Genomic DNA, 26,625 nt, shown 5'->3' on the forward strand with positions numbered 1-26,625 from the left:
TCACTTTTAAAATCCATGTATTTGTTGAACCGTTAAAAACAGACAGGAACAGAAAGAGGAGGCCAACCCAACAACTCCCTGCCGCTCCAGTTGGTGCTGCCTGCACGCTCTGGGAACGTTCCTGCAGAACCAAACTCTGGACATCCTTGCTGGCAAGGGCTGGAGACAACTGGCAGATGGTTCCTGACTGTGTGAAGGGCTGAGGCAGAGCCACAGGCCCAGGGCAGCTCTTTCATGGTGTCTGGCTTAACGCAAAGGCATTGAGAGAAAAGGTTGTCTGGGGTAATGTCAGAGAGCGAGAGAGAAGCGAGAGAGAGCGTGAGGGACACCACGCCAAGGGCAGGGAATAACAGGAGTTCCTCTTTCCCTGCCACGGCAAGAGGGAAGTACAACAGATCTGTGGGTCCCAGAGTTAGGACAGAGTTTGGAATTAGCTTGGTCCCATGGATATCAACATCACTTGACAGACTCAGAGCTAAAAGCAAGGCGGGAAGGCTAAGGGCAGCAGAACTCCACGTGTTGCACACACACACTCTCTCTCCCTCTTCTCAGGCTGTCTGAGGCCCCAGCAAGGCCAGCTCAGGAGCTTTTCCCATCTGCCATGTAATAACGATACATTAAACCTAAAACCAGTGCTCCAAAGATGGGGATCAGCCATGTCGACCAGGAACTACAGGGAGAGAAAAAGAAACAACAAACTAAAACGTGCACACCGCAGAAACCAGAAGAAAGCACCTAGTTATAATCCATCCCCAATATTCATCCCTTGTGGCACATCCAGGGAGCTGTACCCACAGGCTGGCCCCACTGTCCCCAGGCACAGGCTCTGCCAGCCCCCACAGGAGTGGCCTTGTGCCTTATAAAATAGCAGCTGGGTGGCTGCAGTTTCCAGCTTGGCACATCCAGAGACCAGTGGGGGGGGGTTTGTTGTTGGTTTGGTTTTATTTTCCTTAAATAAGTCAGGCTGTAATTTGTGTTGTACAAACAACACTGTTGACTCAAGGATGGCAACGGCTACAGCTGTGCCCTGGTAAATCTGCCTTGCTCACCCTCAGCAGCCTCCTGAATAAAACCTCCTGCACGAGCTGCAGGAGAGCAGGGCCCTGAGCTGGTTTTATGGATTTTCATCTAGACTGGGCTGATCATGGTAAAGTCCTCCAAAAACCCACCCAGCCCTGTGTTGTGCCACCCCTGGGCCCACAGCGACCACCCAAACAGCCCCTGTGGTTACAGAGATGCAGCCAATGCCAATGCACAGCAGCACAGGGGGCAGAGAACGCCACACACTGGCACGCTGGCTCTGCCCAGCACAGAGCAGGGCTGGGCTCACATCCAGCAAGGGAGGTGCACGCTCTGGCACTTGCTGTGGAGGATCTGCTTGCCAGGACACTGCAGCACATCCCCAGGGACTCGCCTGCCCTTTGGAGTTAACGTGCAGCTCTACAGACAGGCTCCCATCCCCTCCATTTCTCAGCCTTGTTTTCAGGAGATACTGTACCTGGTTTGGTCTGAGGATGTCCTACTTGAATTCTGGAGGAGGAAAGAGTGAGTTAGCAGGGGAACAAAGAAACATTAAATGTGTGCTAATAAGACAAGCCTGAACGTGTGATTACAAATACAGAGGGAAAATCACCCTCCCCTCCCAAACACCCCCTGTCACCAGCGTGGCTGCTTTTGGGGATGTCTGCTGTCATCTTCATGTTCTTCCATCAATCCAATCGGTCCCACCCAGTCACCAGCTTCATGCTGGAACTTGCACCCCTCTCAAAATAAAGCCTTGCTTATTGCATCACACTTTTATAGTTTTGGGGTGGTTTTGTGCTTCCCCCTCATTTATTTGTACATTACTGAGTCTCTCTCTTGCTGCCATCTTTAAATTACACTGGAACCTCCTTTAACACAGATGATGCACTCTAGAAAGAGCCCTCACCTGTGCATAACCTGCTGGATTTATTGATCAGAAGAGAAAAATACTTGAATAAAGTTTTTAACCCAGATCCAAGAGAGCTACTCGGATCGTCATTGATTTCTGTGCACATTTTCAGCATGTTCTTATGGAGTTGAATGAAACAATAAATTTTAAAGTGAATATGTACATAATCACACAGCTCCATATCTAAGCATAGGCTTTACCCAGCCTGAGTTGTGTTTGATTTCTCTGCAGACAGTTCCCTTCTGGATTCCTGCTGCTCTGCAAGTGGTCCTGCTCAAAGAACATCTCCTGAAAGCCTTGCTGAAGGCAGAGCTGTGCCCTGTGCAGGCCTCCCAGCCCAGCCAGCTGCAAGGCACATGTTTACCTCCAGCTGGGATTCTATTTATTGCCTTTTCCCTCTCCCCATCCCTTCCAAAGGCATTTTTGCAACACTCTGCCCTGTTCTAGTCCAGGAGTACCTGAGTGTTAAGCAACAGCACTGATCCCTGAGGCAGTTAACAGAGAATTCCTGTTTGCCAGCCAGCCCCTGCTGCTGTCTCCTGGCTCGGAGGGAACAACAAGGAAACCAGTTCCGTGGTCAGGACACAGCCAGAAATGCAAGAAATGGTCTGTGGCTCAAGGTGTGGAAAAAACATCGCTGCTGCCAGCAGAGAAAGGGCACAAAAACTCACTCCCAATTCCACACTGAGGTGCCCACTGAGGTTCAGAACAAAAACAAAGGTAGAATTTGCTTGGGAAATTTATTCGTGTGTAGTTTGCGTAAACATAAAGCCACAAGCTCCACAGGAAAAAGAGGGGGGGAAAAGCCTCCAAAAGACGTGACATTAAATAAAAGCAGAAAACTGGAATGCTAGAGCTTACCTTAGAACCTTGCTTTTCACGATCACTCTGTCAGGCGGAAAAAGAAGAAGAAAGAGGTAAGTGCTGACTTCAAAGGGAGGCTGCAGCCTTTATGAGGGAATTGTTCTGTACAAAGGTAATTGCCTGGGCTCAGTTTTCAAACAAGTCCTTCCTTGGCACCCAAAGGCAGGCAGAAAGGTGTCTGTGCCCCTGGGAACTCTCACCCTCCTGAGCTCAGATTTACAAGGCAAAGGTGGATGATGCTTCCACCAGCTACAGAGGGAACCCATGGATTCAGCTCAAGTGCCCCGATTTAAATGAAGTGAGAAATCTGTTCTGAATGGTGGAAGGACAAGACTAATTTACTTCAGCTTCCCCAGCAGAAACCCTGGACAACACAGGGACTGCCTGAGCCCCTCAAGCACTGACTTATTTCCCAAGGGCCAGCCTGTATCTTTGTCTGGGGTACACTCACCGGTGGGGGCACTCACCGGGTGCACCTCTCCGATGTAGTACTGCTTCAGCATCTCCCTGGCATCTGTGGAATGCCCCACGTCTTCAAAGCTCTCAGTGGCATCTCTGCCAGCTTGCTCAAGCAGCACCTCTTCTCCACCTGGGTGCTGGAAGAGAAGAGTCCAGGTGAGCCCAGGGCTGGATGCAGAAAGGCAGTGAGGATGTCACCAGCCTTCCTCCCAGCCCCACTGCTGGATGCCTCAAGGAACACCATCAGTAAAATCTGCCAGAGGTACAACTGTCCAAGCTCTCCTCAGGAATTCACAGGAAAGGATATTCTCCTTCTTCAGGTACTACAAAAATGATGTCTGGCTGACTCTGCCCACGGGTGTGCAATACTGAACTTGATCCCGTGTGCAACCACCAGTGACCTGGGGGGAGGAAATCATGAAGTACCACAAAAATGGCACTGTTTAATATCAGAGATGCAGAGCTACAACAGGCAAACCCCCAAAGCTCCAGAGTGGCAGTGCCACTGCTGTGGGGGGCAGCAGTCAGGGCTGACTCTCAGGTGGGATGAAGGGGCACAAACCCCGGGTGTGGCTCTGCTGCCTCTGTCCCCTGTCCGTGTCACAGTTCCAGGCACAGCCTGGCAATGGAACCACAGACCTGGCAAAGGCCAATCCCTTACAGGCTGAGTGTGAACCACCAGCTAACCCAGCTACACCAACAGAGTGGTCACACATCCCAGGGCACTCACAGGACTAACCCAGGGCTCCAGGGCTGCAGCCAACCAGCCCTGAACTGGAGACGCTGGGCTACATTTCAGATCAAAGGAACAACACACCTGCTTCTCTCTGTCACATCCTTCTCCTTCCCACAGACACAGAGCAGTTGTCACCCCCTCTTCCTTCAGTTTGTCTGCTTTTGCTGCCAAAATCTGAATATTCCCCCCAGGCCATCCCCCCTCGCACCAAACACAGGGGGGACACAAACCAACCCCTTGGTGGCTCCAGTGGGCTGCTGCAGGCAATCCTGCAATCCTCCTATCACAGCTCTTTATCTGGAACTGTCCCTTATTGTCCAGGTATGTCACCAAACCAACACAGAGCTTCCTCAGAGCCACAACGGGCAAAGTGGATGGGGGGACACAGTTTGTCAGAGGCTGAACTCCTGGCTCATTCCCTGTGTCCAGCTGCAGTTCCCCTGGCTGCCCCTTCTCCCACACCAGCCCTCAGCTCACTGATCCCACACGAGTCACACCAGGGACTGCTCACACTGCTCACAACAACTGCCCAGTTTCCAGCTAAGACCCACTGAAAAGCTGCCCATTTATCTGAGAGTTTTACAATGACTCCTTAGGGTTGCCTCACCAGAAGTCTCATATTTCAGACAGGAAAATACCTGCATTTTAAGCAGACAACCTTCTTTTCCTAATAATTCACCCCAGAAGGACAGACAAAACCCTGCAGCAACAGGGAACGTGCAGTGGAGCTTTCAGTGACATCCAGTCTCTCCACAGGCAAGAGACAAGAGGAAGGAGAAAATTCAAGAGAGAAGGAGAACAGTAAAGTTCACTCTTCTTTACATCTCTGCCTCTGAAGCCTTTCTCTGCACTTGCTAAATCCACAATTATTTATTTGTGCACATCTGTCTTTCGCTGCAATCTCCAAGCCTAAAAGAAAAAGACCTTCAAAATATTTTGGCATCTCCTATTTCTGAAGGGCTCTGTCCTCCAGACAGCAGCGCTGCAGCCAAACAATTCCCACCTTGTCCCAGCCCAGCAAACACAAACCCAGACTATTTGTACAGGAAGTCACGGACTGTGCCACAAACCTGCCCAAAGCTGCAGGAAAACATGGAAACAGTGGGGCAAACTGTGGGGGGAGGAAGAATACTTCAGGGGAAACAATGGCTGGAAAATGTCCCTTTGTGACAAGAAACTGCCAAAAGCAAACCAGAAAGAGAGAGGGGACAATAAAACTGGGCTCTCTGTGTCACTGGACCCTCAGCACACACAGTAAGAGTGACTGGGAATGAGGGCACCGAGAGCACATCCCAAACCTCCTCAGGGAGAGAGCCTGGAGAGCCCTCCCACAAACCCCAAAACCTGTCTGCAAATGTCTGCCTGGGAGCTGCTGGCCCAGACCTGCTGCAGACACAGAGGAGCTCAGCAGCCACACTAAGCTCCAGGACTAATTAGATCACTGTGGCAGGTGAGAGATAAGAACACCAGGCTGAGGAGGGGTGAAACTTCCATGCCTAGTGCTCAGAGTCAAAGAAATAAACCAGGAGAGGGAAGGGTTTTGCTGTGCAATAATTATGTCCAGCACCATCCAAGGCAGACCCAAGGATGGGCAGTCTCCTGGAGGAATGACCCACACATCCTGCACAGGGCTGGTGTAAGGCTGGGAAAAGGTTCTCCAAAAACACCTCTGCCAAGCTGGGGCAAGGCAGCAGGAGGAAACTCAGGTGCCTGGTGCTCCTCCTTCTCCTGAAGAACACTGTACCTGAAACCAACAGAGCCATGTGGGTCAGGGCTGTCACAGCCCAGGCTCCTTCCAGCTGGGAACTGGAAATGGATTCCTGCTCCACTTATCAGGGGGATCAGGAGCAGCAGCATGTGCTGAGACACAGAGCTGTGGGGGCTGCTCTGGCCTGTGGGCTCAGATAACAGACACGAGAGCTTCCTGGAGAAACCTGCATCTCCACACTCCCTGGTCATATGTGAAAATGGATAAAAGCTGTATCACTCCAGCAGGACCCTAAATAAACCTTTACAGATTGTGCACAAGTCAAAAGCTCAGATTTTGATACCCTGGTGGTGAAGTGTGAGCCTGACAGGCCCAGAGCTGCTGCAGGAGGTACAGCTGCCTCCCTCACCCCCCAGCACACAGCCTGCTGCTCCAGCCACAGCCTGCACGGGCTTATCTGCACCACTGCAACCAGGAGCAGTCACAGGTGTCCTGCTGTGGTCACTCACCCAGATCTGGGGCAAAACACATCACCAAGAGGCTCTCTTAGATTGGAAATTAATCCCATTTCATTGCAGCCCCTCCCAGGCTCTCTGAAGCACAGGAGATGGCATCTCCCAGGAACACCTGCAGCACTTCAGCTGCTGCCTTTGCACATCTCCTGGATTTGGTTCGTGTTCTTACCATTCAGTAAGTGTTGTTATGTGACAGATGTCCTGTTACTCCTCTTACACATAATGTGAACGGGGAACTTTAACTGGCCCACACTTCCAGCAGCACACGGATTCTGGGCTGGCTGACCTGCAGTGTGTAATTTGCAGGAACTGTGAAGCCAAATTCAGCCTTTCAGCGGCGACTTCCTCAGGATTGCACAACCCCACCCACGGAACGTGGTGCCAGCACCCTCAGCACTGCCAGCCAGATCTGTGAGCAAAGGCCAGGAGGGGCACCCACAGCTCCTGCTGCAGTGCCCACACGGGACGGGGCAGGGGGAACACTGAGCTCTGCAGCTCCAGCTGCCCAGGGAACTGCAGCTCCAGTGCAGACTGGCACTGCTGGGCAGCCACAGAGCACACTGGCACTGCTGGGCAGTTCCAGTACACTGGCACTGCTGGGCAGCCACAGAGCACACTGGCACTGCTGGTTCCCAGCACTCTGCAGCTCCAGACTGGCACTGCTGGGCAGCCACAGAGCACACTGGCACTGCTGGTTCCAGTACACTGGCACTGCTGGGCAGCCACAGAGCAGACTGGCACTGCTGGGCAGCTCCAGAGCACACTGGCACTGCTGGACAGCCACAGAGCAGACTGGCACTGCTGGTTCCAGTACACTGGCACTGCTGGCATGCTCCAGTGCAGACTGGCACTGCTGGGCAGCCACAGAGCAGACTGGCACTGCTGGTTCCAGTACACTGGCACTGCTGGTTCCAGCACTCCGCAGCTCCAGACTGGCACTGCTGGTTCCAGAGGCTGCACGGTGCTCCTCAGCACTCAGAGGGTAACACACACACACACACAGAGGATTTTTGCCAATACATGAGGCCTTGATTCCCCAGCCCCCCTGTGTCACTCCTGCCACGCTGGCACAGCCCAACAGTGCCCTCATTCTTCTCCCTCTCCCTCCTCCAAGTGGGTCCTTTAATGTCAGGAAAACGCAAACGGGGAAAAGGGCCTGGAAAGGACAGAGTGAAATACAATCTCAGGGTGAAACACCACCTCAAGGTGGCACCCAGGGCACTGCTAACCTGGCTGGGACCGAGGTGTTTGTCTGGGCTCACTTATAATTCCAGAGGTGCCCCAGGGAGCAGGTCCCAGGCTCCATCTGAGGGAGAACATCGAGGTGAAGACTCAACCTCCCTGCAGTGTCCCCACTCTGAATCACAGCAGAGACAAGTGCAAGACAGGATTCACAGGATTCACAGCTCCTGCAGCTGCTCCAGCTCCTTCTGGCTCTTCCTAAACCCTAACCCAGCATTTTCTTATTCAGAAACCAGCTGTGAATGGCTTTTCCAAGTTTTTTCCTGCATCTGTTTGGCCTTTGAGCACCCACAACTCCCTCCCACCAAACTGTCCTGCCTCCACCTTGCACATCTCATCCCCCAAACTGCCCTGCCTGGAGAAAAGGAGGCTCAGGGGACCCTCTGCCTGTGCACAGCTCCCTGACAGGCTGGACATCAGCAGGAATTCCCTCATGGAAAGGGCTGTCCATTGGCAGGGAGGGTTGGAGTCCCCATCCCTGGAGGTGTCCAAGGAACAGCTGGAGGTGGCTCTCAGTGCTGGGGACAAGGTGGGCATTGGGCACAGCTTGGACTCCATGGTCTGGGAGGGACAATTCTGTGATTCGCTCATTTTCTGGACCCAAAGAAGAAACCAGATTGTGTCCAACTTCATCAATAAATGCTGAGAGCAAGGCACAGCTTGGAGCTGCCAGTGGCCACCCCTCCTGCCTGATGCACAGGCACCCTCTCCACAGCAGCTCTGTCGCTGCACAGCACACAGCTTCAACCACGTGGGCCTGCAGGGAAACCAGAGCTGGGCTCAGTCCAGCAGAACCAACAAGCTGGAACAAGTGCATGTCAGTGAAGTGTCTGCTTTGGAGCTGGCTCAGCCCAACCTTTGTACATTGCCCTGCAAATGCCACGAAATCTCTGCTGGTATTTCAAACTGGGACAAACCCTTTGAGATTTTCATAGAACCACAGAATCACAGAATATCCTGAGCTGCAAGGGACCCACAGAGATCAACCCCAGCCCTGCACAGACACCCCAGCAATCCCACCCTGGGCATCCCTGGGCAGTGCCAGCACCCTCTGGGGGAAGAACCTTTCCTGATATTCACCCTAAATTCCCCCGAGCACAACTTCATGCCATTCCCTCGGGCATCACTGTTTTGTTATTTTATTTCCACTCCATTCCCAGCTCTCACCAGTTAGGACACCACTCTCAATCTTCAAAATCAGAAGACAAACGCAGTGAGTCTGGAAGGATTTTCTGTCCCCTCGGAGCAGAGGCGCGGCCATGAGGCCCGGAGAGCCCGCACGGCCCGGCCCGGCGCGGGGAGCTGCCCCCGGGACACCGGGACCGCCCCGAACCCGGCCCGGGCCGGCTCGCCCCCTCCTCTCGCCCCCGCCCCTCTGGGCCCCACAGACCCCCGGCTGTCTCCGCTCCCCTCAGGGCCGGGCCGGGCCGGCAGCCCCAGTGCAGGCCTCACCTCGTCCAGGAACCGGGTGACATCGTACACGCGCCCGTGGATCACCAGCCAGGCCTCACGGCTGGTGTTGTGCTTCGCCACCTCCTCCAGGGTGAACACGGGCGCGGGCCCGTCCCCGGCCGCCGCCGCCGCCGCGGCCTCTCCGCGCCGCCCGCCCTCCATGCTGCCCGGCGCGCCTCCGCGGAACGCGCGCCCTGACCCGCGCCGGCCGCCGTAGCGATGGCAACGCCCCGCGCGGGCTCCGTTGTACTCGGGGACCAATGGGGAGCGAGCTAGAGGGGGGCGCTGCCGGCGCAGCCAATGGGAGGGCGCGACGACGGGCGTGAGCCAATGGGGAGCGGCCGGGGCGAAAGGCGGGAAACGGCGCGTGAGCGTCGCCTCTGAGGCGGCACCGGGATCGGGATCGCGATCGGGATCGGGACCGGGACCGGGATCGGGAGCTCAGCCCCGATCCCGGGCCCGTCAGTCTCGGAACCTCCCTCAGCCCCGGCTTCCCCCTCAGCCCCGGGCCCCTCAGCCCCCGCTCCCCCATTCCTGGCTCCGACCCGCCCCGTTACCCCCGTGCCCGTCACCAACCCGCCCTCAGCTTTTCCCGTGTCCCTGGCAGTTCTCCCTGCATGTTTGTAAAGCAGGTGTGATCCCACAGCCTCGGAACAGCACATCCCCAGGCCTGGCTCTGCCCGGGCTCCCAAGCAAAGCTCACAGCCAGGCCTGAGGAGAAGCGCTGGGGAATTCTCTCCTCCCTCCAGGGTCAGAGGCTGCTCAGAAGCTCAGGGACCCGAGCCATTCATGAACCCCATGGTGGTTTCCCTTTGTGAACGGGCATTTGTGGAATTTATCTCTTGCACTTGCAGCACAGGTACAGGCTGGGCAGTGCATGTTTGTTTAACGAGGGCTGAGGAGGCAGCAGGGCCGTGCTGTCAGTGCTGAGCTGTGAGCAGCACTGGCTAAAGGCTGAAGCTGTGAGCAGGCAGAGCCCAGCCCGTCACAAATCCCTCTGAAGGGAGCTCAGGGGAAGTTCTCCATTTGGACAAGGCCGTACATTCACCTACCCAGACACTGGGATGTAAAGGGCTCAGCCTGTTGTGAAACCTCTCCACACTCACCTAGTCAATATTAAATGTTAAATATTGAGCTGCTGCTCCTTTTGATCCTTTCTGTCTACCTTTTCCCAGTCATCAGGGCTGGTTCTGTGTGTAGTCCAGGATTTTGTGTGTTTCCAGCTCTTGGCACCTCTCCAAACCAACATCTTTCCTTCTAGATCCTCCCCTTTCCTTCTAGATCAGCCCAGTTCCAGCAGGATGAGTTATGAGTTACCTTTGCTCAGATTGGTTCAGAGTTTCTGTAATCTTCTTCATGGGTTTCTTAGTAAGTGCCTTTGTGCTTCCTCCTCTCCATCCCTCATGCCTGGAGGGTTTCTCTGTGGTTTTCAAAGAAACCTCATGACCCTCCTCCACATTTCCCTTGTCCCCTGTTCCACTGCTCCCTGGTTTTCTGTGGCTCTCCACTGCTTTTCTAAGGCCAGAATGGTCCTGGAAGGGACCTTGGAGCTCCCCCAGTGCCCCAGCCCTGTCCAGCCTGGCCTGGGGCAGCCCCAGCTGCTGTGGGAGCTGCAGCCCCGAGCCTGCTGAGCAGGGGCCCTGGTGCTTTTCCTGCTCTGTTTCCTGCTCTAACTCCTCCTGAAGGATGTGACAGGCACGGGACCACGGCCACATGCAGATCCTGTTCCCTGGAATATTTTCTTTCATCTGTAATCACTTCATCAAAAGCCGTAAATCAGTGAGGGGAGGCTCCAGTGCACGAGCACGGCTGCAGTTTGTGCCTTCCTGCCCAGTGCTTTGTTTGGCACGAGGAACCCCAAAGCTCTTCCTGATGGTGACACCCCAGGAGGACTCAGTGAAACTGGAAAGTGAGGCACTGCCACTCCTGCTCCTGCTCCCATCATCCCTGCTTCCTCTTTGTTTATTGCAGACCATTCAGGGAGCAAACAGTGGGTTCATTTCTGCATTTTCTCTGGAATTCAGTGCTCCAGCCCTGTTTTCCAGCCCTGGGTGCTGTTTCCACACTGCTGGCTAAGGCAGGCCCTGGAGTGGTGAGGGAGGGAAGCCTGGCCTGGGGAGCCAGTGCTGTGCCCTCCCCACTCCAGAACATGTCAGGAATTGTCACCTTCTCCAGCTCTGCTCTTGTGCCATCTGTCACGTCACCACCGCATGCAAACCCTGCAGAGACCTTGGGATCTCACGGGAAGCAGGTCTGCCTGTGGGTGTCACATCCTTCAGGGCATTGCAAGCGTGTCCCGCTCCCACCCTGCTCCCCAGGGCAGCCCCTGCCCCAGGTGGCCCCTCTGCCTCACACACATTATTATTTTTATCTTCCTTTGTTTGCCAATAAAAATCCCTCCCAGTTCTCTGTTTTCCGTCTGACACACGGATTTTTCCCATGTGTGTTTCCTCCTGTCCTGGCCTGGGGCAGAGGGAAGGGAGGATCCCAGATCACCTCATGCCAGAGGAATTTTCACGTGCTTTTCCATCTCAGGTGAGAGAGCCGGCAGGACAGAGCCGGGAATGTCCCCTGGGCTGAGGAGCCACCCCGTGATCCCGAGGATCAGCTCCAGGGCCCAGTTCTGTTTGGGATTTAGGGAGCTCGCTGGGAAGCCAGGACTTGGGATTCATTACCCCAGGTGTGAGTGACTGTGAGACAGCCCATGCCCCAAAATCCTGCCCAGGGACCCGGCTTGCTGTTCCAGGTGAGGGGGATCGGCAGGAGGCTGGAGCACAGGAGAGCAGGGGTTGTTCTGAAGAGCAGAAAAAGGCAAAAAACTCAGGCGTGCCCTGGCAGGGTGGCACTGCCAGCTGCGGGTGACACGAGTGTCACACACCCAGGCCTGCTCAGGTGACACACTCGCTCAGGGGTCCCAGCACTTACAGGCGGGCGTTTCGCTGCTGTGGGTGCCGGGGGACGGGCAGCGGGCCGACCCCGAGCCCGCAGGGAGCGGCCGTGCCCCCGCCTGTGCCCCCGGGCTGTGCCCCCGGCTGTGCCCCCGGCTCTGCCCCCGCCGGTGCCCTCATCTGTGCCCCCGCCTGCGCCGCTCCCGCTGCCCTTCCCGCCGGGACCCGCCATTCCCCTCCCGGCCGCCAGACGGCGACAACGCTTACCGGCGGCTTTGGAGCGATGCACGCCGGGAGTTGTAGGCGGGGCGGAGTTGACGCGATGCACGCCGGGAGTTGTAGGCGGGGCGGAGTTTGCGCGATGCCCGCCGGGAGTTGTAGGCGGGGCTGAGTTGGCGCGATGCCCGCCGGGAGTTGTAGGCGGGGCGGAGTTGGCGCGATGCCCGCTGGGAGTTGTAGGCGTGGCCGAGTTGACGCGATGCACGCCGGGAGCTGTAGGCGGGGCGGAGTTTGCGCGATGCCCGCCGGGAGTTGTAGGCGTGGCTGAGTTGGCGCGATGCACGCCGGGAGCTGTAGGCGTGGCTGAGTGCGCGCGATGCGCGCCGGGAGCTGTAGGCGTGGCTGAGTGCGCGCGATGCGCGCCGGGAGTTGTAGGCGTGGCTGAGTGCGCGCGATGCGCGCCGGGAGTTGTAGGCGTGGCTGAGTGCGCGCGATGCGCGCCGGGAGCTGTAGGAGAGGAGCCCGCTAGATAAGGCCGCGCCCCGCGTTGGTGTCGTCACTTCCAGCGCGCTGGGGCCTGGCGGGATGGCGACGCGGCGGCCGGCGCGGCGGGAACGGGACCCGGAGCGGGACCGGGACACTGAGGGCGACCGCGATCCCGAGCCTGACCGGGCCGGGATGGCGGCGCTCCCTGAGAAGACCGTGAACCGCTGGGTCCTGCAGTTCTACTTCCACCGGGCCATCGAGGCCTACCGCTCCGGGCGCAACCGAGATTTCCGCCAGTTCCGCGACATCATGCAAGGTGCGCCGGGCCGGGCCGGGGGCGGCGGGGCCGGGCCCGGGGGTGCCCGCGGCTCCCGGAGCGGGCCGCAGCCCTGACCAGCCGTTTGTCCCACAGCGCTGCTCGTGCGGCCGCTGGAGCGGGAGCCGGACATGGCGCAGATGCTCCGCATCATGCAGCTGCTCTCGCGGGTCGAGGAGGGCGAGAACCTCGGTAGGTGCCCGGCCCGTTCTGCGGCCCCGGTGCTCCGCGCAGCCCCGCTCCTGCTCTGTGCAGCCTGCCCCTGCTTCCCCCGTTCCGTGTCCGTGCGCCCGCAGCTCCCGGAGCTGTCCCTGCACAGAGCCGGGCCCTGGGCTGGGGCCGTGCGGGTCCCCGCGGGTGAGGGGGGCTCTTTTGGTTTGTCTGTCTGTCTGGGGGGCCGGGAGCAGCGACCGGGGCTGGCAGACCCATCGGGCTGCCGACTCTGCTTTGCCTCGGCTTCCAAAGTGCTGCCCTGCCTCTTCCAGATTGCACCTTCGACAAGGAGTCAGAGCTGACCCCCCTGGAGTCAGCCATGCTGGTCCTGGACTTCATCCGTGAGGAGTTCTCTGTGGCAGACAGGACGATGGAGGCTGTGCAGAAAATGGTGAAGGAAGCTGTAAGATCCTTTTCTTTCTCAGTAAATACGTGGTGCAGCTTTTGCCTCGTGTGGGTGCTGGTGGGAGCTGCCTCACGTGTGGGGTTCCTTCACTGTGTGCAAGCTCCTCCCTGCAGGGATGGGGAGTTCTGAGTGGAGCTGGCACCGAGCTGCTCCTGTGCCTGCTTCAGTCTGTCCTGTTCTTGTTCTCATCTGCAGGCTATTGTTGTGTGTATCAGAAACAAGGAGTTTGAAAAAGCTTCTGACATCGTTAAGAAGCACATGGGGAAGGAGCCCAGGAACCAAGTGAGTCTGTGCTGGGATGAAGTGGGAGCTGCTGGTGTGTCTAGAGGGGGTCAGATGTGTCCTGGGAGGTTTGGGGTGAGAAGGCCAAAATGGAAACAATCCTGCTGGAGTGCTGGTCCCTCAGTCCCCCAGTGCTGCCTGTTTGGGTTGGCACCTTGGTTGTCACCCATCACTCAGCTTTCCTCACAAGCCCTCCAAGCATCACCGTTTATCCCTTGATGAGCCTCCAGCTCAGTTCCCAGCAGGTTCTGGGAGCAGCAGGAGTCCCCACTCCTGTTCCTGCAGGCAGTAGGGTGCTTGGGCAATGAAATAAGGTGCTTCTGCTGCTGCTGTCCTGTTCCCCTGGCCATTTCCCAGCCTCATCTCGGTGTTAACTGGCTGTGCCTGGAGAATGCCCAGCAGGAAAGGCCCATCCCTGCCCACACCCTCGCTGTGGCTGGCACTGATTGCCCTGTCCCTGCCCAGTGTTCTCACCTGATCCTGTGAATCCTTCTCCAGAAGAAGAGGAACGAGTGGCTGGCTGTGATCCGGGAGAAGAATCTGTCTCACCCAAAGGTCAAGAATTTCTCCTACGAGGAGTTCCAGCAGAGCATCTTTGAGTTCCTCAGGGGCTACATGGACGACTCGGAGCCGGCGCTGCTGACGGTGCGTGCCCTGCAGCCCTCTAAACCAAATCCAGCCCCTCCTAAGGGGTTCACATGGTCAGACAAGCTGTTCCATCCATGGAACACCCTTGGGAGGGGATAGAACGGAATGGGAGCACAAGGAATCGTGTCTGTAATGTGCTGTGCTCTCTCTGTTTTCAGTTATTGAAAAAGACTTTGGACTCTGAGCACGCTGGCAAAGCAAAATCCTCGCTGGGGACCCCTGAGCCTGCAGATGGGCTGAAGGACCAGGCAGCAGCTCCAGAGGCCCCAGCCAGGGCAGAGGGCCCAACCAACTCTCCAGAGGCCTTGGCAAGGGCAGAGGGCTCAGCCAGAGCTCCAGAGCTTGCAGGAGGAGCTGAAGACCTGGAGGGAGCTGCCAGCCCTGCCAAAAGGGCAGCTGCTCCCACAGCAGCTCCAGAGATGATGGAAGAAGCCGGTGGCTCTGCAGCAGCTGTGGAACCTATGGAAGTAGCCACTGACCCAGCAGCAACACCTGAACACTTACCAGCAGCATATGAGATCCTGAAGGGCACCCCAGAGCCCATGGAAGTAGCTAAAGAACCAGCAGCAGCCCCTGATCCCCCCAGGGTGTCCACCAGGGAATCACCAAGGTGGGCACAGCACTCTGGCTCTGGATTGTGGATGCAGTTCAGGCCTCAGGTTCTCTTCCCAGGGGTAATCCCCTGTGTCCAGGCAGCTCCTAATTCCCCAAATGCCTGCCCAGGTCAGCCCAGAGGTGGATCCTGGGAAGGTGTTGAGGTGGTTTGGGTCAGTTGCTGGCAAGAAATGCTGCAGTGACAGGGAGGGGGCAGTGGCTGCTCTCATGGAGCAGCACTGGGAAGGGCAGGAAGGTGTGCTCCCCACACCTGGGACACTGTGCTGTGTGGGAGGGAGTGCTGGAGGGTTGGGAATGCCCTCTTCTGTGGATTTGTACTGTAGGGAAGAGGGAATGCCCCCTTCCGTGGATTTGCACTGCAGGGCCAGGAGTTGGGGATGCCAGTGGAGGGCAAGGCTGCATTTTGGGCAGCAGAGCTCCCTTGGCAGTTTCCCTACAAGCCTCCTGGTTGTGTTTATTTTATAGGCAGCCCCCTGGAGCTGTAACCTCGTATGGGATTTCTGTTCTGAGAGAAGCTTTCAAGATCCTGTCGGACTCCGGGGACTCGGACGCCCTTTTCACCAAACTGGACCAAACAGACTTGCCTTCCCCCAAGCAACTGTCTCCTTCTGTATCCCACAGAACCAAGAGATGCAGAGAAGTGGAGAATCAAGCTTCTGAGACCTCAGAGCCTCCAGAAATACCCCATAACATCAAAAACTTGTTCAGCATAAGCAATCTGATCGTGGAGTTGGACGGCTCGTCCAGCAAGTCGAGCGAGTGCCCCGACTCTTCCCAGGAGCACGTGGTCTCTTCTGCCTCCAAACCTGCTCCCAAAGTGCCTGAGGAGCCCTTGTCTGCCCAGAGTGAGAAGTATGAAGCCTCTCTCGTGTGCTATTGTCTGCTCTGCCCCCAGAGTTGTCTTGCTGGTGTTGGTGGCCTGAGCACCAAACCCTTGCCCTGTGTCCCAAGATGAGTGTTGACCTTGCCCTCCAGGGCACAGCAAACCCTCTCTTGCCCTTATGTTTGGCTTTATAATTAATTCTTGATTAATGAAGAGGAGAAAACGTTCAGGTCCTGCTGCTAGTGAGGTGCTGCAGCTGGTCCTGGCAGGTGATTTCAGTACAAGGAACACATGTTTTTCCACACTTCTCCCACTTTCAGCATCCCTGGCCAGAGTCTGTAGGAGCATCCTTCTCTTGCTTCCCACCTGTTAAGAAATACAGTGTCCAGGGGCTGGCTCTGCTTGCTTGGTGGCCCTGCACCTGCTCCCCAAAGCACATTCTCCTGAGCCAGTAGCCAAAGTAAACCCTCACCTGATTTCAGGTCCTTCCAAGGAAGGTGGAACAGCTCCTGTGGCACAGAGGAGAAGGACAGCTGGAGTGATGAGGAGGAGCTTTTTGCAAATGCAGGTATGAGAGTCCCTGGCAGGGATTACCTGTGCTGGTCCTGGCAGGGGATCACTCACAGGGGTCCTGCTGCTGCCTGGGGGGCTGAATTTTGAAACCAGGAATCCTGTGGGAAGGCTGGGATCAAGGAGTTGGGGTGCATTGCTGTCACGGGGTGCTCTGACGGCACAGCTCAGCAGTTAAGCACAAGGCAGCCTCTCAGGGAGGTCTGTACCTCCCAAATCATGGAAATGTAACTCTCTCCCTTGTTTTCCAGCATCACTTGAGAAAAACAAAGCCTCCAACAGCTCTGGCTCCAAGAAACAGGTATGTGGAGCCTTGTGTGCTTGCAGCAGGCCCTGCAGTGTCCCTGCAGCCTCCATGATAAAAGAGGCTGGAGCTGGGCCTGTCCTGCCTGCAGGGCACTGGGAATGTGCCTCAGTCCCTTTGCTTAAAGCAAGGTTTGCCAAGTTCCCTCACGCTGAGGGGTTGTTCAGCTGAGGGACACACATCTGGCAGCTGTTAGCCAGGAACAGGTCCTGTGTTGGTGCCACCAGGACCTCTGCTGGTCCCTGGGAAGGCACCTGCTGCACATCTGCAGTGCTGGGGTGTTGTGTGAGCTGCCAGGACCTGTGTGCCCTCCCTGCTGCTCCTGGCACGGGTGATGAGGGCAGCAGGCTCTGCCACGCAGCTGCTTCCTTGCTCTTTGCAGAAATGGACCATGGAGGAGAGCGAGTGGATCAAGGAAGGGGTGAAGAAGTACGGGGAAGGGAGGTGGAAAACCATCTGCCTCAAGTTCCCCTTCAGGAACCGCACGTCCGTGATGATCAAGGACCGCTGGCGGACCATGAAGAAGCTGGGAATGCTCTGAGTTGGGAGCCACGGGACTTTCTTTTGGTTTTTGGACCTCAGTTTGTGTTTTGGAAGCTGGCCCAGAGTGCAGTCTGTGCCAGTGTGGGAAGTCCCTCTGACAGCAGAACCATGACAGAGAGGAACCAGGAGCTTTGTGCTCCAGCTGGATCTGCAGAGATCGGCGTGCTGCACATGGCAGGGGCTGTGCAGCCTCCCAGCATGAATCCAGATCGAGACTTTTGTCCACCTGGCCACTGCAGCCTCTGGAATGAATCCCAGCTGTTTGCTCTGCTCAGGTGTGAGCAGAGGATGATCTCATAGGTGACTATTTTTGTGTTTGTTGTCTGTTCACTGAATCACTTGTTTCACTGTTTGCCATCACTCCCTTGTGGAATAGGCAGCACTGAGTCCCAGCACTTCTGTGGGGAAGAGATCCAGGCAAGAGGATCTACTTGTTGGGTTTGTTTTTTCCTCATTAATGGGGGACTAATGTGTGAGGAAAAATTCCTTCCTTCCAGCTCTGAGGCTTAAAAAAGCTAAAATTACTTTGTGTTTCAGTACTTGGATCTATTTGTTGTTTCCATGCTGAAATTTTTAGTTTTACTGACTTTGGTCATGTTTTCTTTGGACTTTTCCTGGTAATACCCTTGCTCTGTGTGAGCTCCAAGGGTGCCACATGTTCCTGCCTTCAAGTGCCAAAGCTGGAACGGTCATTTGTAAAATAAAGCTCCTTTTTTGTTTAGTAGCAAGAGCTGTGAAAGTGTGAATTTGTGTCTCGTGGGTGGAAATGCAGCAGAGGGTCACAGAATGTGGGGCTCTCCCTTCCCATCTGGGAGTGCTGGGGCAGGAGCAGCACTGCCCTGGAGCTGTGACATGCTGGTGCACATGGGAAACAGGAGTTTCTGGGTTAGGTCAGGGGTGTGATACAGGGGCACTTGCTAAATTTAGTTTCTAAGTTTCTCTTGGCTGCTGTTCAGCAAAGCCAGGGCTGGGAGAAGTCTTGTCTAGGACCAGCTGCTTCCCCCTCTGTCCTTCAGCTGCAGCTGCTGCACTGAGTGTCCCTTGTCCCCTGGCTGTGGCCACGCATTTTCCTCCCCTTCCATAAATCCCTTCCCTTGAGAGCCGTGGGCAGCAGGAGCACCAGGTCAGGGATGTGGGGCAGTGCCAGTCGGTGGTGCCCCGTTGGCAGGAGCTGTGTCCTGTTCTTGCCTTCCCCAGGGCAGGTTCTTGCCCTGGCAGTGCAGGTGTCGGAGCTGCAGCTGGCACAGATCACCTTGGGCCACGGCTGCCGTGCTGTGGTTAATGATTACCCCGTGCCTCCCCCTGCCCTGCCCTGCGTGGGGAGGCAGTGCTGCAGCCCGGGGAGCAGGAGGATGCTGCTGCTGCTGCTCCTGGCTCTGCTGGGCCCCGCTGGCTGCCCCAGGACAGAGCCCCTGAGCGCTGGCTCCAGCCAGGAGCCGCTGTTCCGCGGCGCCGACCGCTACGACTTCGCCATCGTCGTCCCTGCCGGCACCGCCGAGTGCTTCTGGCAGTTCTCACACCAGGGAGGAAACTTCTTCTTCAGCTACGAGGTGGGTGCTGGGGACATGGCCCGGGACATCGCTGACACAGCCAGGGGAAGGGGAAGGCTGGGCTGGATCCAGCCCGTGCTGCTCCTGTGGCATCTCAGGGACTCTGCCTTTCTTAAGGCAGTATCATGGAACTGTTTGGGTTGGAGGGATCTTAAAGCTCATTTCCTTCCATCCCCTGCCATGGGCAGGGACACCTTCCATTTTTCCAGATTGCTCCAAGCCCTGTCCAACCTGAGGGTTGACAATTGCAGGGATGGGACAGCCACAGTTGCTCTGGGCACCCTGTGCAAGAATCTCCCCACTCTCACTTCAAGAAAGAATATCTTCCCAATATAAGCACCCTAATCCCTATCCCTCATCAATCCCATGCATTTTTGAAACTACCTGGTTTAAGCTCATGAAGAGGTGCTGGGAGCTCTGGCACTGTTGGAAGCTCTGCCCTTCACTGCCTGGCCAGAGGCCGTGGCACAGCCTGGCACAGCGTGTCCCTGAGCTCTGTCCCCTTCCCACAGGGAAACTCCAGCCCTTTCATCTCCTGTTTACACTGGGCTGCCTGAAGGAGAGCCAGGGCATGGCTGTGCCCGGCAGTGGCAGCTTTCCCCCAGCTCTGTGCAGCCCCACAGGAACACGTCCTCAGGGTTTGGCACAACTCCATCCCCACACAACAGGACCCACAAATCCCCCTCGGGTGTCCCCTGACTCCAGGTCCAGCGGGCAACGGGGATTGGGAACAGCAGGAGCATCCTGGTGACAGCGAGTGACCCCAATGGCTTCCAGCTCGGAGTGTCCCAGGACGTGCGAGGACAGATCAGCTTCCTCACCAAGGACACGGGTGAGCCCCTGCAGCAGCTCTGAGCCTGCCCAGCCAGGGCTCCCCAGAGCCCCCACTGCTCCTGCAGGGCTGTGTCTGACTGGGGCCCTTCCACCAGGGACCAACAACCCCTTCCCTCTGCAGGTTTCTACCAGCTCTGCCTGGACAACCACCAGAACCACTTTGGCTTAATGCAGGTGTATCTCAACTTTGGTGTGTACTACGATGACTTCAACATGGAGCACAAGCAGCCAGCAGAGAGGAAGGAGCTGAACGACACCCTGGAGGCAATTGGGGTGAGGGTCAGGGCGTCCCAGCAGAGCAGGGCTGGGCATGTCCTGAGCAGGGCTTTTGCTCGGGCTGAGTGCAGCACTGAGGGCAGCTCTGAGCACGGCTCTGCCTCTCCTGCAGGCGAGCATCCAGAAGCTGCACATGCACACCTTCCACATGTGGCGCTTCTACAACTTTGCCCGGATGAGGAAATGGGCTGACTCCTTCCTCCTGGAGTCCAACTACAACTACATCAACTGGTGGTCCATGGCCCAGAGCTGTGTCATTGTCCTCTCCGGGGTGCTGCAGCTCTGCTTCCTCAAGCGCCTCTTCCATGCCCAAACCTCGGGCAGCCAGAGGTGCTAGAGCAGGGCAGGGATGCCCTGCAGAGCCAGCTCACCTGGCTGCCACTGTCCCACCACAGAGTAGGAGCAGAGGCTGGATTCTGCTTCCAGGAGGAGGCTGGAGAGTTCCCCCTGCTCCTGCCTCAGCTCTAGCCCTGGCATCACCCCGAGAAAAGTCAAAGGCCACACTGTCACCTGAGCTCTGTGTGCTGCGTGGGTTTGTCACATCCCTACCCATTGTTGGTGTCTCAAGGGGCTTTTTCTACCAGACTCCCAATAAAGGAACCCCTGGCAGAGGCTGGGGAGCGACTGCTGCCTGCTAAAGCCATCCAGCCTCTGTGAGACTAAAAGCTGCTGGTCCCTCCCTCCTTCCCTCTATCCCTCCCCTGAAGCTCATCCTCACTCTGAGGCTCCCCCCAACCTCTTCAATCCCACCAAACACATCCCAGTGTGTCACATTTCCCACAGGAGGAACAAGGACTGACTCCCCCTGGACCTCCACACCAGACAACAGGCACTGAAAAAAGGATCAGGCTTTATGTGACAGGGCTGGGGCCAGGGCCCATCCTCCCGCACTGGAGGCAGCCCCCTGAGGGCTCTGGGGCTCTGTGCTGGCAGCTCCCCACACTTCCCTCCCACTCTGGGTGGGCTTCCCACACCCACGGTGCAGGACACAGTCCGTGCCAGCCCAGAACACTCACAGACAGAGCACAAGGGTCCCCGAGGGTCCCTCATGTCAGCGTGTCCTCATTCCGCACGTACTCCCCAACGTCAGCTTGATGGAACACCACGATGGCCAGGGGGTCGACCTTGCGGCACTCCTGCGTGGACTTGGCAGCCACCCCGAAGCCCTGGGGGTGAAGGGGACGTGAGGGAGGGTCCGCCATCCCCTATCCCCCCTCAGCCCCAGCGGGGCCCGGGCACTCACCAGCGGGACGTCGGCCATGGAGTACACCACCACGCCCTGGTACTGCGCCGTGCTCTCCGTGATGCGGCCCAGCCCTGACTTCAGCACGTGGTTCCCGTAGAGGAAGGACTGCTCGGAGCCCGGCTTCACCCACACCTTGTACTGCGGGAGAGGGGCAGGGCTGTGAGGGGCCGCAGGGTGGGCAGGGGCCGTGGGGCTGCTCGGGACGCTTGGGGCCGTGAAGCTGTGAGGGGCCACGGGGCTGTGAGGGGCTGCAGGGCTGTGAGAGGCCATGGGGCTGCGATGGCCGCTCGGGGCTGTGAGGGACTGCGGGGCTGTGAGGGGCCATAGGACTGTGAGGGACGCTCGGAGCTGTGAGGGACTGCGGGGCTGTGAGGGACACTCGGGGCTGTGATGGCCGCTCGGGGCTGTGAGGGCCATGGGGCTGCGATGGCCGCTCGGGGCTGTGAGGGCCGCTTGGGGCCGTGAAGCTGTGAGGGGCTGCAGAGCTGTGAGGGGCCATGGGGCTGTGAGGGACGCTCGGGGCTGCGATGGCCACTCGGGGCTGTGAGGGCCATGGGGCTGTGAGGGGCTCTCGGGGCTACGGGGCTGTGAGGGGCCGCTCGGGGCCAGGACCCACCTTGGCGTAGGGCGCGAGGTAGTCCAGGGCCGTGACGCTGAGCCGGAACTTCTGGGACTTGGTGAACTTCCCGAAGCAGGTGCCCGGGGCCACCAGGCTCTCCCGGGGCACGCTGGCCGCCAGCTTCAGCAGCTTCTCACTGTGGGAGCAGGGCAGTGCTGGGCTCGGCCGGGCCGCACCGGGAGCGGGACCGTGCTGGGCTCGGCCGGGCCGCACCGGGGCCGCCCCGCTCCCCGCCCTGACCGGCACTCACCTCAGGTAGTACACGCGGTCCCGGTGCAGGCGGAAGCAGTAGGTGCCATCGGGCCGGTCCACCAGTAGCTGGATGTTCTCCCCGATGCTGCAGGACAGACCCGTGAGCCCGGCCCGGCCCCTCCTGCCGCGGTACCGCCAGGACCCGGCCCTCCCGGTCCTCCGCCCGATCCCCGGTACCACCACCCCCTCGGTCCCCTTGGTCTCCCCGTTCCCCGGATCCAGCCGGCCCAGCCCTCCCGGTCCCCTCGGTGCCGGCCCCTCACTATTTCCCGAGCTTCTCGAACACCGCCCGCGTCTCCGCCTCCGTGAGCGGCCGCATCTTCCGCGCTGCACACGCGGGGCTGCCGGGGCCGGAAGTGACCGGACCGGAACCGGCGGTAGTGGAAGTGACGGACCCGGAACCGGCGGGCCCGGAGGTGACGCGGCGGCAGCGGCGGCGATGGCGGCGGCGGCGGCGGAGGAGGCGCGGCTGCTGGCCTGGCTGCGCGGCCCGGCGGCGCCCGGCGGCCCCGAGCTCGCCGCTTATGTGTCGGAGCTGGCGGCGCTGGGGCTGGCGGAGCTGGGCCGGGAGCCGGCGCGGTTGGCGGCGGAGCGGGAGCGGGTCGGGGCTGAGACGCGCCGCCTCGCCTTCGAGCACTACCGAGCCTTCATCCGCTCCGCCGAGTGCACCGGCCGCGCCGGCCGCGGCTTCGGCGGCATCGAGAGCCGCCTCGGCAGCCTGCTGGAGCGGCTGCCCGCGCTGCAGGAGGCCTGCCGGTACGGGACGGGCACCGGGCACGGGGAGCGGCGGGCAGGGACCGGGGATGGGATGGGCTGGGCTGGGGAGCGAGAGGTGCGGAGCCCACTGAGGGTCGGGCCGGCTGGGAACGGCCGGTGTGGATGGCAGGGTGCGCGGACCCACCCGCTGCAGGGAGGGCTCCCTGCTGATGCCATCCCGGCCCGCAGGACCTTCATGCGCGATGCCGAGGCCATCGCCTGCAGCCGGCGCATGAACAGCCTGACGCTGAACCGGCACACGGAGATCCTGGAGATCCTGGAGATCCCGCAGCTCATGGACACCTGTGTGCGGAACGGCTACTACGAGGAGGCGCTGGAGCTCACGGCCTACGTGCGCAGGCTGGAGAGGAAGCACAGCAGCATCCCCGTTATCCAGGTGAGCCCCGTGCTGTCTGTGCCCCGTGACTGAACCCGGTGTCGTCCCACCCTGTGATCCAGGAGACCCCCACGCTGCCCCGTGCCTGTACCTGCCTGAAGGCTCTGTGTTCCCCAGGGCATCGTGGACGAGGTGCGCCAGTCGGCGCAGCTGATGCTGAACCAGCTGATCCAGCAGCTGCGCACCAACATCGCGCTGCCCGCCTGCCTGCGCGTCATCGGCTTCCTGCGCCGCATGGACGTGCTCACCGAGGCCGAGCTGCGCGTCAAGTTCCTGCAGGCGCGGGACGCCTGGCTGCGCTCCATGCAGGCCTCCATCCCCGACCACGACCCCTACGTGCACATCACCAAGACCATCGAGGCGTGCCGCGTGCACCTGTTCGACATCGTCACCCAGTACCGCGCCATCTTCTCGGACGAGGAGCCGCTGGTGCCGGCCGAGGCGGCGGCGCCGGGCGAGGGGGCCATCTTCCACAGCTGGGTGCTGCAGAAGGTCTCCGAGTTCCTGCGCACCCTGCGGCGCGACCTGGAGCGCGGCGTGGGCGGCCGGCTGGACTCGCTGCTGGGGCAGTGCATGTACTTCGGGCTGTCCTTCAGCAGGGTGGGCGTGGATTTCCGCGGGCAGCTGGCCCCCCTCTTCCAGCGCGTGGCCGCCGACGCCTTCAGCAAGGCGGTGGAGGAGGCGGTGGAGAAATTCCGGGAGGAGATGAATTCCTACACGCTGATCTCGGCCCCGGCCGTGCTGGGCGGCGGGGCAGGAGTGCCGGTGCCCACAGCCCAGCCTGGGACGCTGCAGCCCCCCATGGTGCTGCTGGACTTCCCACCCCTTGCCTGCTTCCTCAACGGGCTCCTCGTGGCCTTCAATGACCTGCGGCTGTGCTGCCCCATCGCCCTGGCACAGGACGTCACCGCCTGCCTGGACAGTGCCCTTGGTGAGGTGAGTCCAGGGATGGAGCTGGGACTTGTCCTGGGAGATCATGGGCTGGGTTGGGAAAGCTCTGAGATCATCCAGTCCAACCACTCCCCCTGCACTGCCAAGGCCACCCCTAACCCATGTCCTCAAGTGCCACATCCCCACAGCTGCTAAATCTCCCCAGGGATGGGGATTCCACCACTGCCCTGTGCCAGGGCTGGACAGCTCTTCCTCTGAAGAAATTTTCCTCATATCCAGCTTAAACTTCTTGTGGCACAACCTGAGGCTATTTCTTCTTGTCCTGTCCCTTGTTCTTTGGGAGCAGAGCCCAGCCCCACCCCGGCTGCCCCTCATTTCAGGGAGTAGTGGAGGGTGAGAAGGTCTCTCTCAAGCCTCCTTTTCTCCATGGTAACCCCCCCAGCTGCTCCTTTTGCTTCAGCTCCTTTTCCAGCTCCATTCCCTTCCCTGGACACACTCCAGCCCCACAACATGTATCTTAGTGTCCCAGAACTGACCTCAGGATTCCAGGTGTGGCATCACCAATGCCCAGCACAGGAAGATGGGCGCTTCTCTGGCCTGTGGCCACGCTGCTGCTGGTACAAGCCAGGTGCCATTGGCCCCCTTACCCACCTGGGCACATGGCTGTCATCAGGTGACCCATCTGCCTCTCTCTCTCCCCAGGTGACCAAAACCATCCTGGCCTTCCACCGTGCTGAGGAGGCGGCTTTCAGTGGGCGGGAGCAGGAGCTCTTTACCCAGTTTTGCACAGCCTTCCTGGAGGACCTGCTGCCTTACCTGAACCGCTGCCTCCAGGTGCTTTTCCCTCCAGCACAGCTTGCACAGGCACTGGGTGAGATCTCAGGGTTTGGTTTTCCTTGCAGGGGGAGCTCACCCGTGGCTTCCCCCTGGCACTGAGCGGGCCCTGTCCTGCTCTTGCCCCCTCCATGGGGTCTCGTTGCCTGCAGAGCCCCTGACCCCTCTCTCCCCATCCCCAAGGTGTCCCCCCCACGCAGCTGCAACGTTTCGGCCGCCTGGGCCGCATCGACGTGGCCGCTCTCAGGGAGCCGCTGGCTTTCCTCCTTCCGCCGGCACCGAGCGAGGAAGAGCCGCCCACGGAGACTGTCCCGGACCCGGAGAGGGAACACGCGGCCTTGCCCACCGTGCCTACCGAGCCCGCGGAGAGCCCCTCTGGGGAGGCTGCGCTGCCGGGTGCCCCGGAGCCCACGGGGTAGCGGGGCTGCGCTGCCGGGTGCCCACGGGGTAGCGGGGCTGCCGTTGCCCGCCCGTGTCCCTGCGGGAGCGGCCCGGGGCCGCCAGGGGGCGCTGCGGCGGCGCGGGCGCGGGTGCGCGCGCACGCGGTGCGCCATGGCGGCGGCGGCGGCGGCGGGACGGGCCCTGCCGGGACGGGCCCTACCGAGACGGGCCCTGCCGCTGCTCCCGGCCCGCGCCTGCGGAGACGCGGCGGGCTGGGACCGGCGGGAGCGCTCCTACTGGCGGGCGCTGCGGCGCCGTGTGCTGGGCCCGCCCGTGCCGCCGTTCGCCGCCCCGGTGCAGGTGGGAGCCCCGGTGCTGCGCGGCGCCGCCGCCGCCGTGTCCCCGGAGCAGCTGGGCGGCCCCGAGCTGCGGCGGCTGGCGGCGGCGCTGGCGGCCGGGCTGCGGAGCCGGCCGTGCCTGGGGCTGAGCGCTCCGCAGCTCGGGGTGCCGCTCAGGGTGTTCGCCGCCGAGCTGCCGCCCGCCCGCTGCGCCCGGTACCCGCCGGCGCTGCGCCAAGCGCACCGCATCGAGCCCTTCCCGCTCCGCGTCCTCGTCAACCCCGCCATCCGCGTCCTCGACACCCGCCTCGTCACCGGCCCCGAGGGCTGCGCCAGCGTCCACGGCTTCTCCGCCTACGTCCCGCGGCACTGGGCCGTCCATGTCACCGGTACGGACCGACCCGCACCTGCCCCTCCCTCACACGGGTCCCTTAATTCTCTGATGGGTTCCCTGTTCTCTCACGGATCCCACCACACGCAGGTCCCCTCTCTCACACAGTCACCCCGTTCTCTCACATCTCCCCCAACTCTCACACGGGTCCCCCCTTTTTCCGCGAATCTCCCCCCAACCCACCGCTACGGGCGCAGGCGTGGACGAGCTGGGGGTGCCGGTGAGCTGGGAGGCATCGGGCTGGGCCGCCCGGATCATCCAGCACGAGATGGACCACCTGGATGGGATCCTCTACATCGACCGCATGGACCCCCGCACCTTCACCAACGTGGGCTGGATGGAGCTGCTGGACTGAGCCTGGGCAAGAACCAGCGCGGCTCTGGGGGCTCCCACTCTGCTTTATTGCAGCCAATACACACCTGTGGCCTCAGCCTGGCTCCGGCCCTTCCTGCCCCGGGTGGGCACCGGGAGGCAGCCGGGGTCCTGCCCACACTGCCCTGGGCACCGCCAGAATTCCTTGTGGGTCTGGGAACATCCTGCTGCCAAGGCTCTGCAGGGGAGGGACAAAGGAGGGATCCTTCCATCCTTCCCTCTGGGGCTTGTTTGGGGCTCATGGTCACAGCGTGGGCACAGCACAG

The 26,625-nt window shown here is 59.6% G+C and overlaps 5 protein-coding genes across 7 annotated transcripts; 3 read left to right on the plus strand and 2 right to left on the minus strand.

The window, feature by feature from the left end:
* Positions 1-9,111, minus strand: LOC135452756 (cytochrome b5). Its single transcript, XM_064723150.1, has 5 exons — positions 8,910-9,111; positions 3,265-3,393; positions 2,795-2,821; positions 1,499-1,530; positions 1-670 (listed from the first exon to the last, which is right to left on the minus strand). Exons 1-5 carry the CDS (start codon positions 9,069-9,071, stop codon positions 580-582), a joined length of 441 nt encoding a protein of 146 aa, XP_064579220.1. The 5' UTR covers positions 9,072-9,111; the 3' UTR covers positions 1-579.
* Positions 9,112-12,549: 3,438 nt separating this feature from the next.
* TERF2 (telomeric repeat binding factor 2) lies at positions 12,550-17,549 on the plus strand. 3 transcript variants are annotated; one of them, XM_064723342.1, is made up of 10 exons: positions 12,550-12,818; positions 12,915-13,010; positions 13,304-13,434; positions 13,633-13,719; positions 14,218-14,364; positions 14,526-14,977; positions 15,604-15,834; positions 16,288-16,373; positions 16,627-16,676; positions 17,062-17,549. In XM_064723342.1, the coding sequence occupies exons 1-10, from the start codon at positions 12,602-12,604 to the stop codon at positions 17,218-17,220; spliced, it is 1,656 nt and encodes a 551-aa protein (XP_064579412.1). In that variant the 5' UTR covers positions 12,550-12,601; the 3' UTR covers positions 17,221-17,549. The 3 variants fall into 3 exon arrangements, with proteins under 3 accessions (XP_064579412.1, XP_064579411.1, XP_064579410.1); XM_064723341.1 differs by having other exon boundaries at positions 12,564-12,818; positions 14,221-14,364; positions 15,448-15,834; XM_064723340.1 differs by having other exon boundaries at positions 12,565-12,818; positions 15,448-15,834.
* Positions 17,550-18,553: 1,004 nt separating this feature from the next.
* Positions 18,554-20,543, plus strand: TMED6 (transmembrane p24 trafficking protein 6). The gene is made up of 4 exons (XM_064723160.1): positions 18,554-18,772; positions 19,478-19,604; positions 19,728-19,879; positions 19,995-20,543. Exons 1-4 carry the CDS (start codon positions 18,575-18,577, stop codon positions 20,217-20,219), a joined length of 702 nt encoding a protein of 233 aa, XP_064579230.1. The 5' UTR covers positions 18,554-18,574; the 3' UTR covers positions 20,220-20,543.
* Positions 20,544-20,715: 172 nt separating this feature from the next.
* Positions 20,716-22,384, minus strand: NIP7 (nucleolar pre-rRNA processing protein NIP7). Its single transcript, XM_064723159.1, has 5 exons — positions 22,263-22,384; positions 21,998-22,084; positions 21,745-21,883; positions 21,126-21,266; positions 20,716-21,048 (listed from the first exon to the last, which is right to left on the minus strand). Exons 1-5 carry the CDS (start codon positions 22,316-22,318, stop codon positions 20,929-20,931), a joined length of 543 nt encoding a protein of 180 aa, XP_064579229.1. The 5' UTR covers positions 22,319-22,384; the 3' UTR covers positions 20,716-20,928.
* A 54-nt stretch (positions 22,385-22,438) lies between these two features.
* COG8 (component of oligomeric golgi complex 8) lies at positions 22,439-26,417 on the plus strand. Its single transcript, XM_064723523.1, is given in 6 exon segments — positions 22,439-22,755; positions 22,945-23,152; positions 23,270-24,088; positions 24,746-24,914; positions 25,061-25,985; positions 26,078-26,417. Coding segments are annotated over 6 exon segments (2,703 nt in total). The 3' UTR covers positions 26,343-26,417.
* The last annotated feature ends 208 nt before the right edge of the window (positions 26,418-26,625 follow it).

This window comes from Zonotrichia leucophrys, chromosome 11, assembly GCF_028769735.1.
Source record: "Zonotrichia leucophrys gambelii isolate GWCS_2022_RI chromosome 11, RI_Zleu_2.0, whole genome shotgun sequence".
Lineage (NCBI taxonomy): Eukaryota > Metazoa > Chordata > Aves > Passeriformes > Passerellidae > Zonotrichia > Zonotrichia leucophrys.

What these genes read in the sequence shown, in the direction of transcription:
- LOC135452756 (XM_064723150.1), bottom strand. Translation starts at nt 9,071, where the DNA reads ATGGAGGGCGGGCGGCGCGGAGAGGCCGCGGCGGCGGCGGCGGCCGGG. An exon ending in TCACCCGGTTCCTGGACGAG is followed by an intron (nt 3,394 to 8,909) that starts GTGAGGCCTGCA and finishes CTTCTCTTCCAG; the next exon opens with CACCCAGGTGGAGAAGAGGT. An exon ending in ACATCGGAGAGGTGCACCCG is followed by an intron (nt 2,822 to 3,264) that starts GTGAGTGCCCCC and finishes TCCGCCTGACAG; the next exon opens with AGTGATCGTGAAAAGCAAGG.
- TERF2 (XM_064723340.1), top strand. Translation starts at nt 12,602, where the DNA reads ATGGCGACGCGGCGGCCGGCGCGGCGGGAACGGGACCCGGAGCGGGAC. An exon ending in CGGAGCCGGCGCTGCTGACG is followed by an intron (nt 14,365 to 14,525) that starts GTGCGTGCCCTG and finishes CTCTGTTTTCAG; the next exon opens with TTATTGAAAAAGACTTTGGA. An exon ending in GCTCTGGCTCCAAGAAACAG is followed by an intron (nt 16,677 to 17,061) that starts GTATGTGGAGCC and finishes TGCTCTTTGCAG; the next exon opens with AAATGGACCATGGAGGAGAG.
- NIP7 (XM_064723159.1), bottom strand. Translation starts at nt 22,318, where the DNA reads ATGCGGCCGCTCACGGAGGCGGAGACGCGGGCGGTGTTCGAGAAGCTC. An exon ending in TTCGAGAAGCTCGGGAAATA is followed by an intron (nt 22,085 to 22,262) that starts GTGAGGGGCCGG and finishes TCTGTCCTGCAG; the next exon opens with CATCGGGGAGAACATCCAGC. An exon ending in ACCTCGCGCCCTACGCCAAG is followed by an intron (nt 21,267 to 21,744) that starts GTGGGTCCTGGC and finishes CCTCTCCCGCAG; the next exon opens with TACAAGGTGTGGGTGAAGCC.
- TMED6 (XM_064723160.1), top strand. Translation starts at nt 18,575, where the DNA reads ATGCTGCTGCTGCTGCTCCTGGCTCTGCTGGGCCCCGCTGGCTGCCCC. An exon ending in ACTTCTTCTTCAGCTACGAG is followed by an intron (nt 18,773 to 19,477) that starts GTGGGTGCTGGG and finishes CCCTGACTCCAG; the next exon opens with GTCCAGCGGGCAACGGGGAT. An exon ending in ACACCCTGGAGGCAATTGGG is followed by an intron (nt 19,880 to 19,994) that starts GTGAGGGTCAGG and finishes CCTCTCCTGCAG; the next exon opens with GCGAGCATCCAGAAGCTGCA.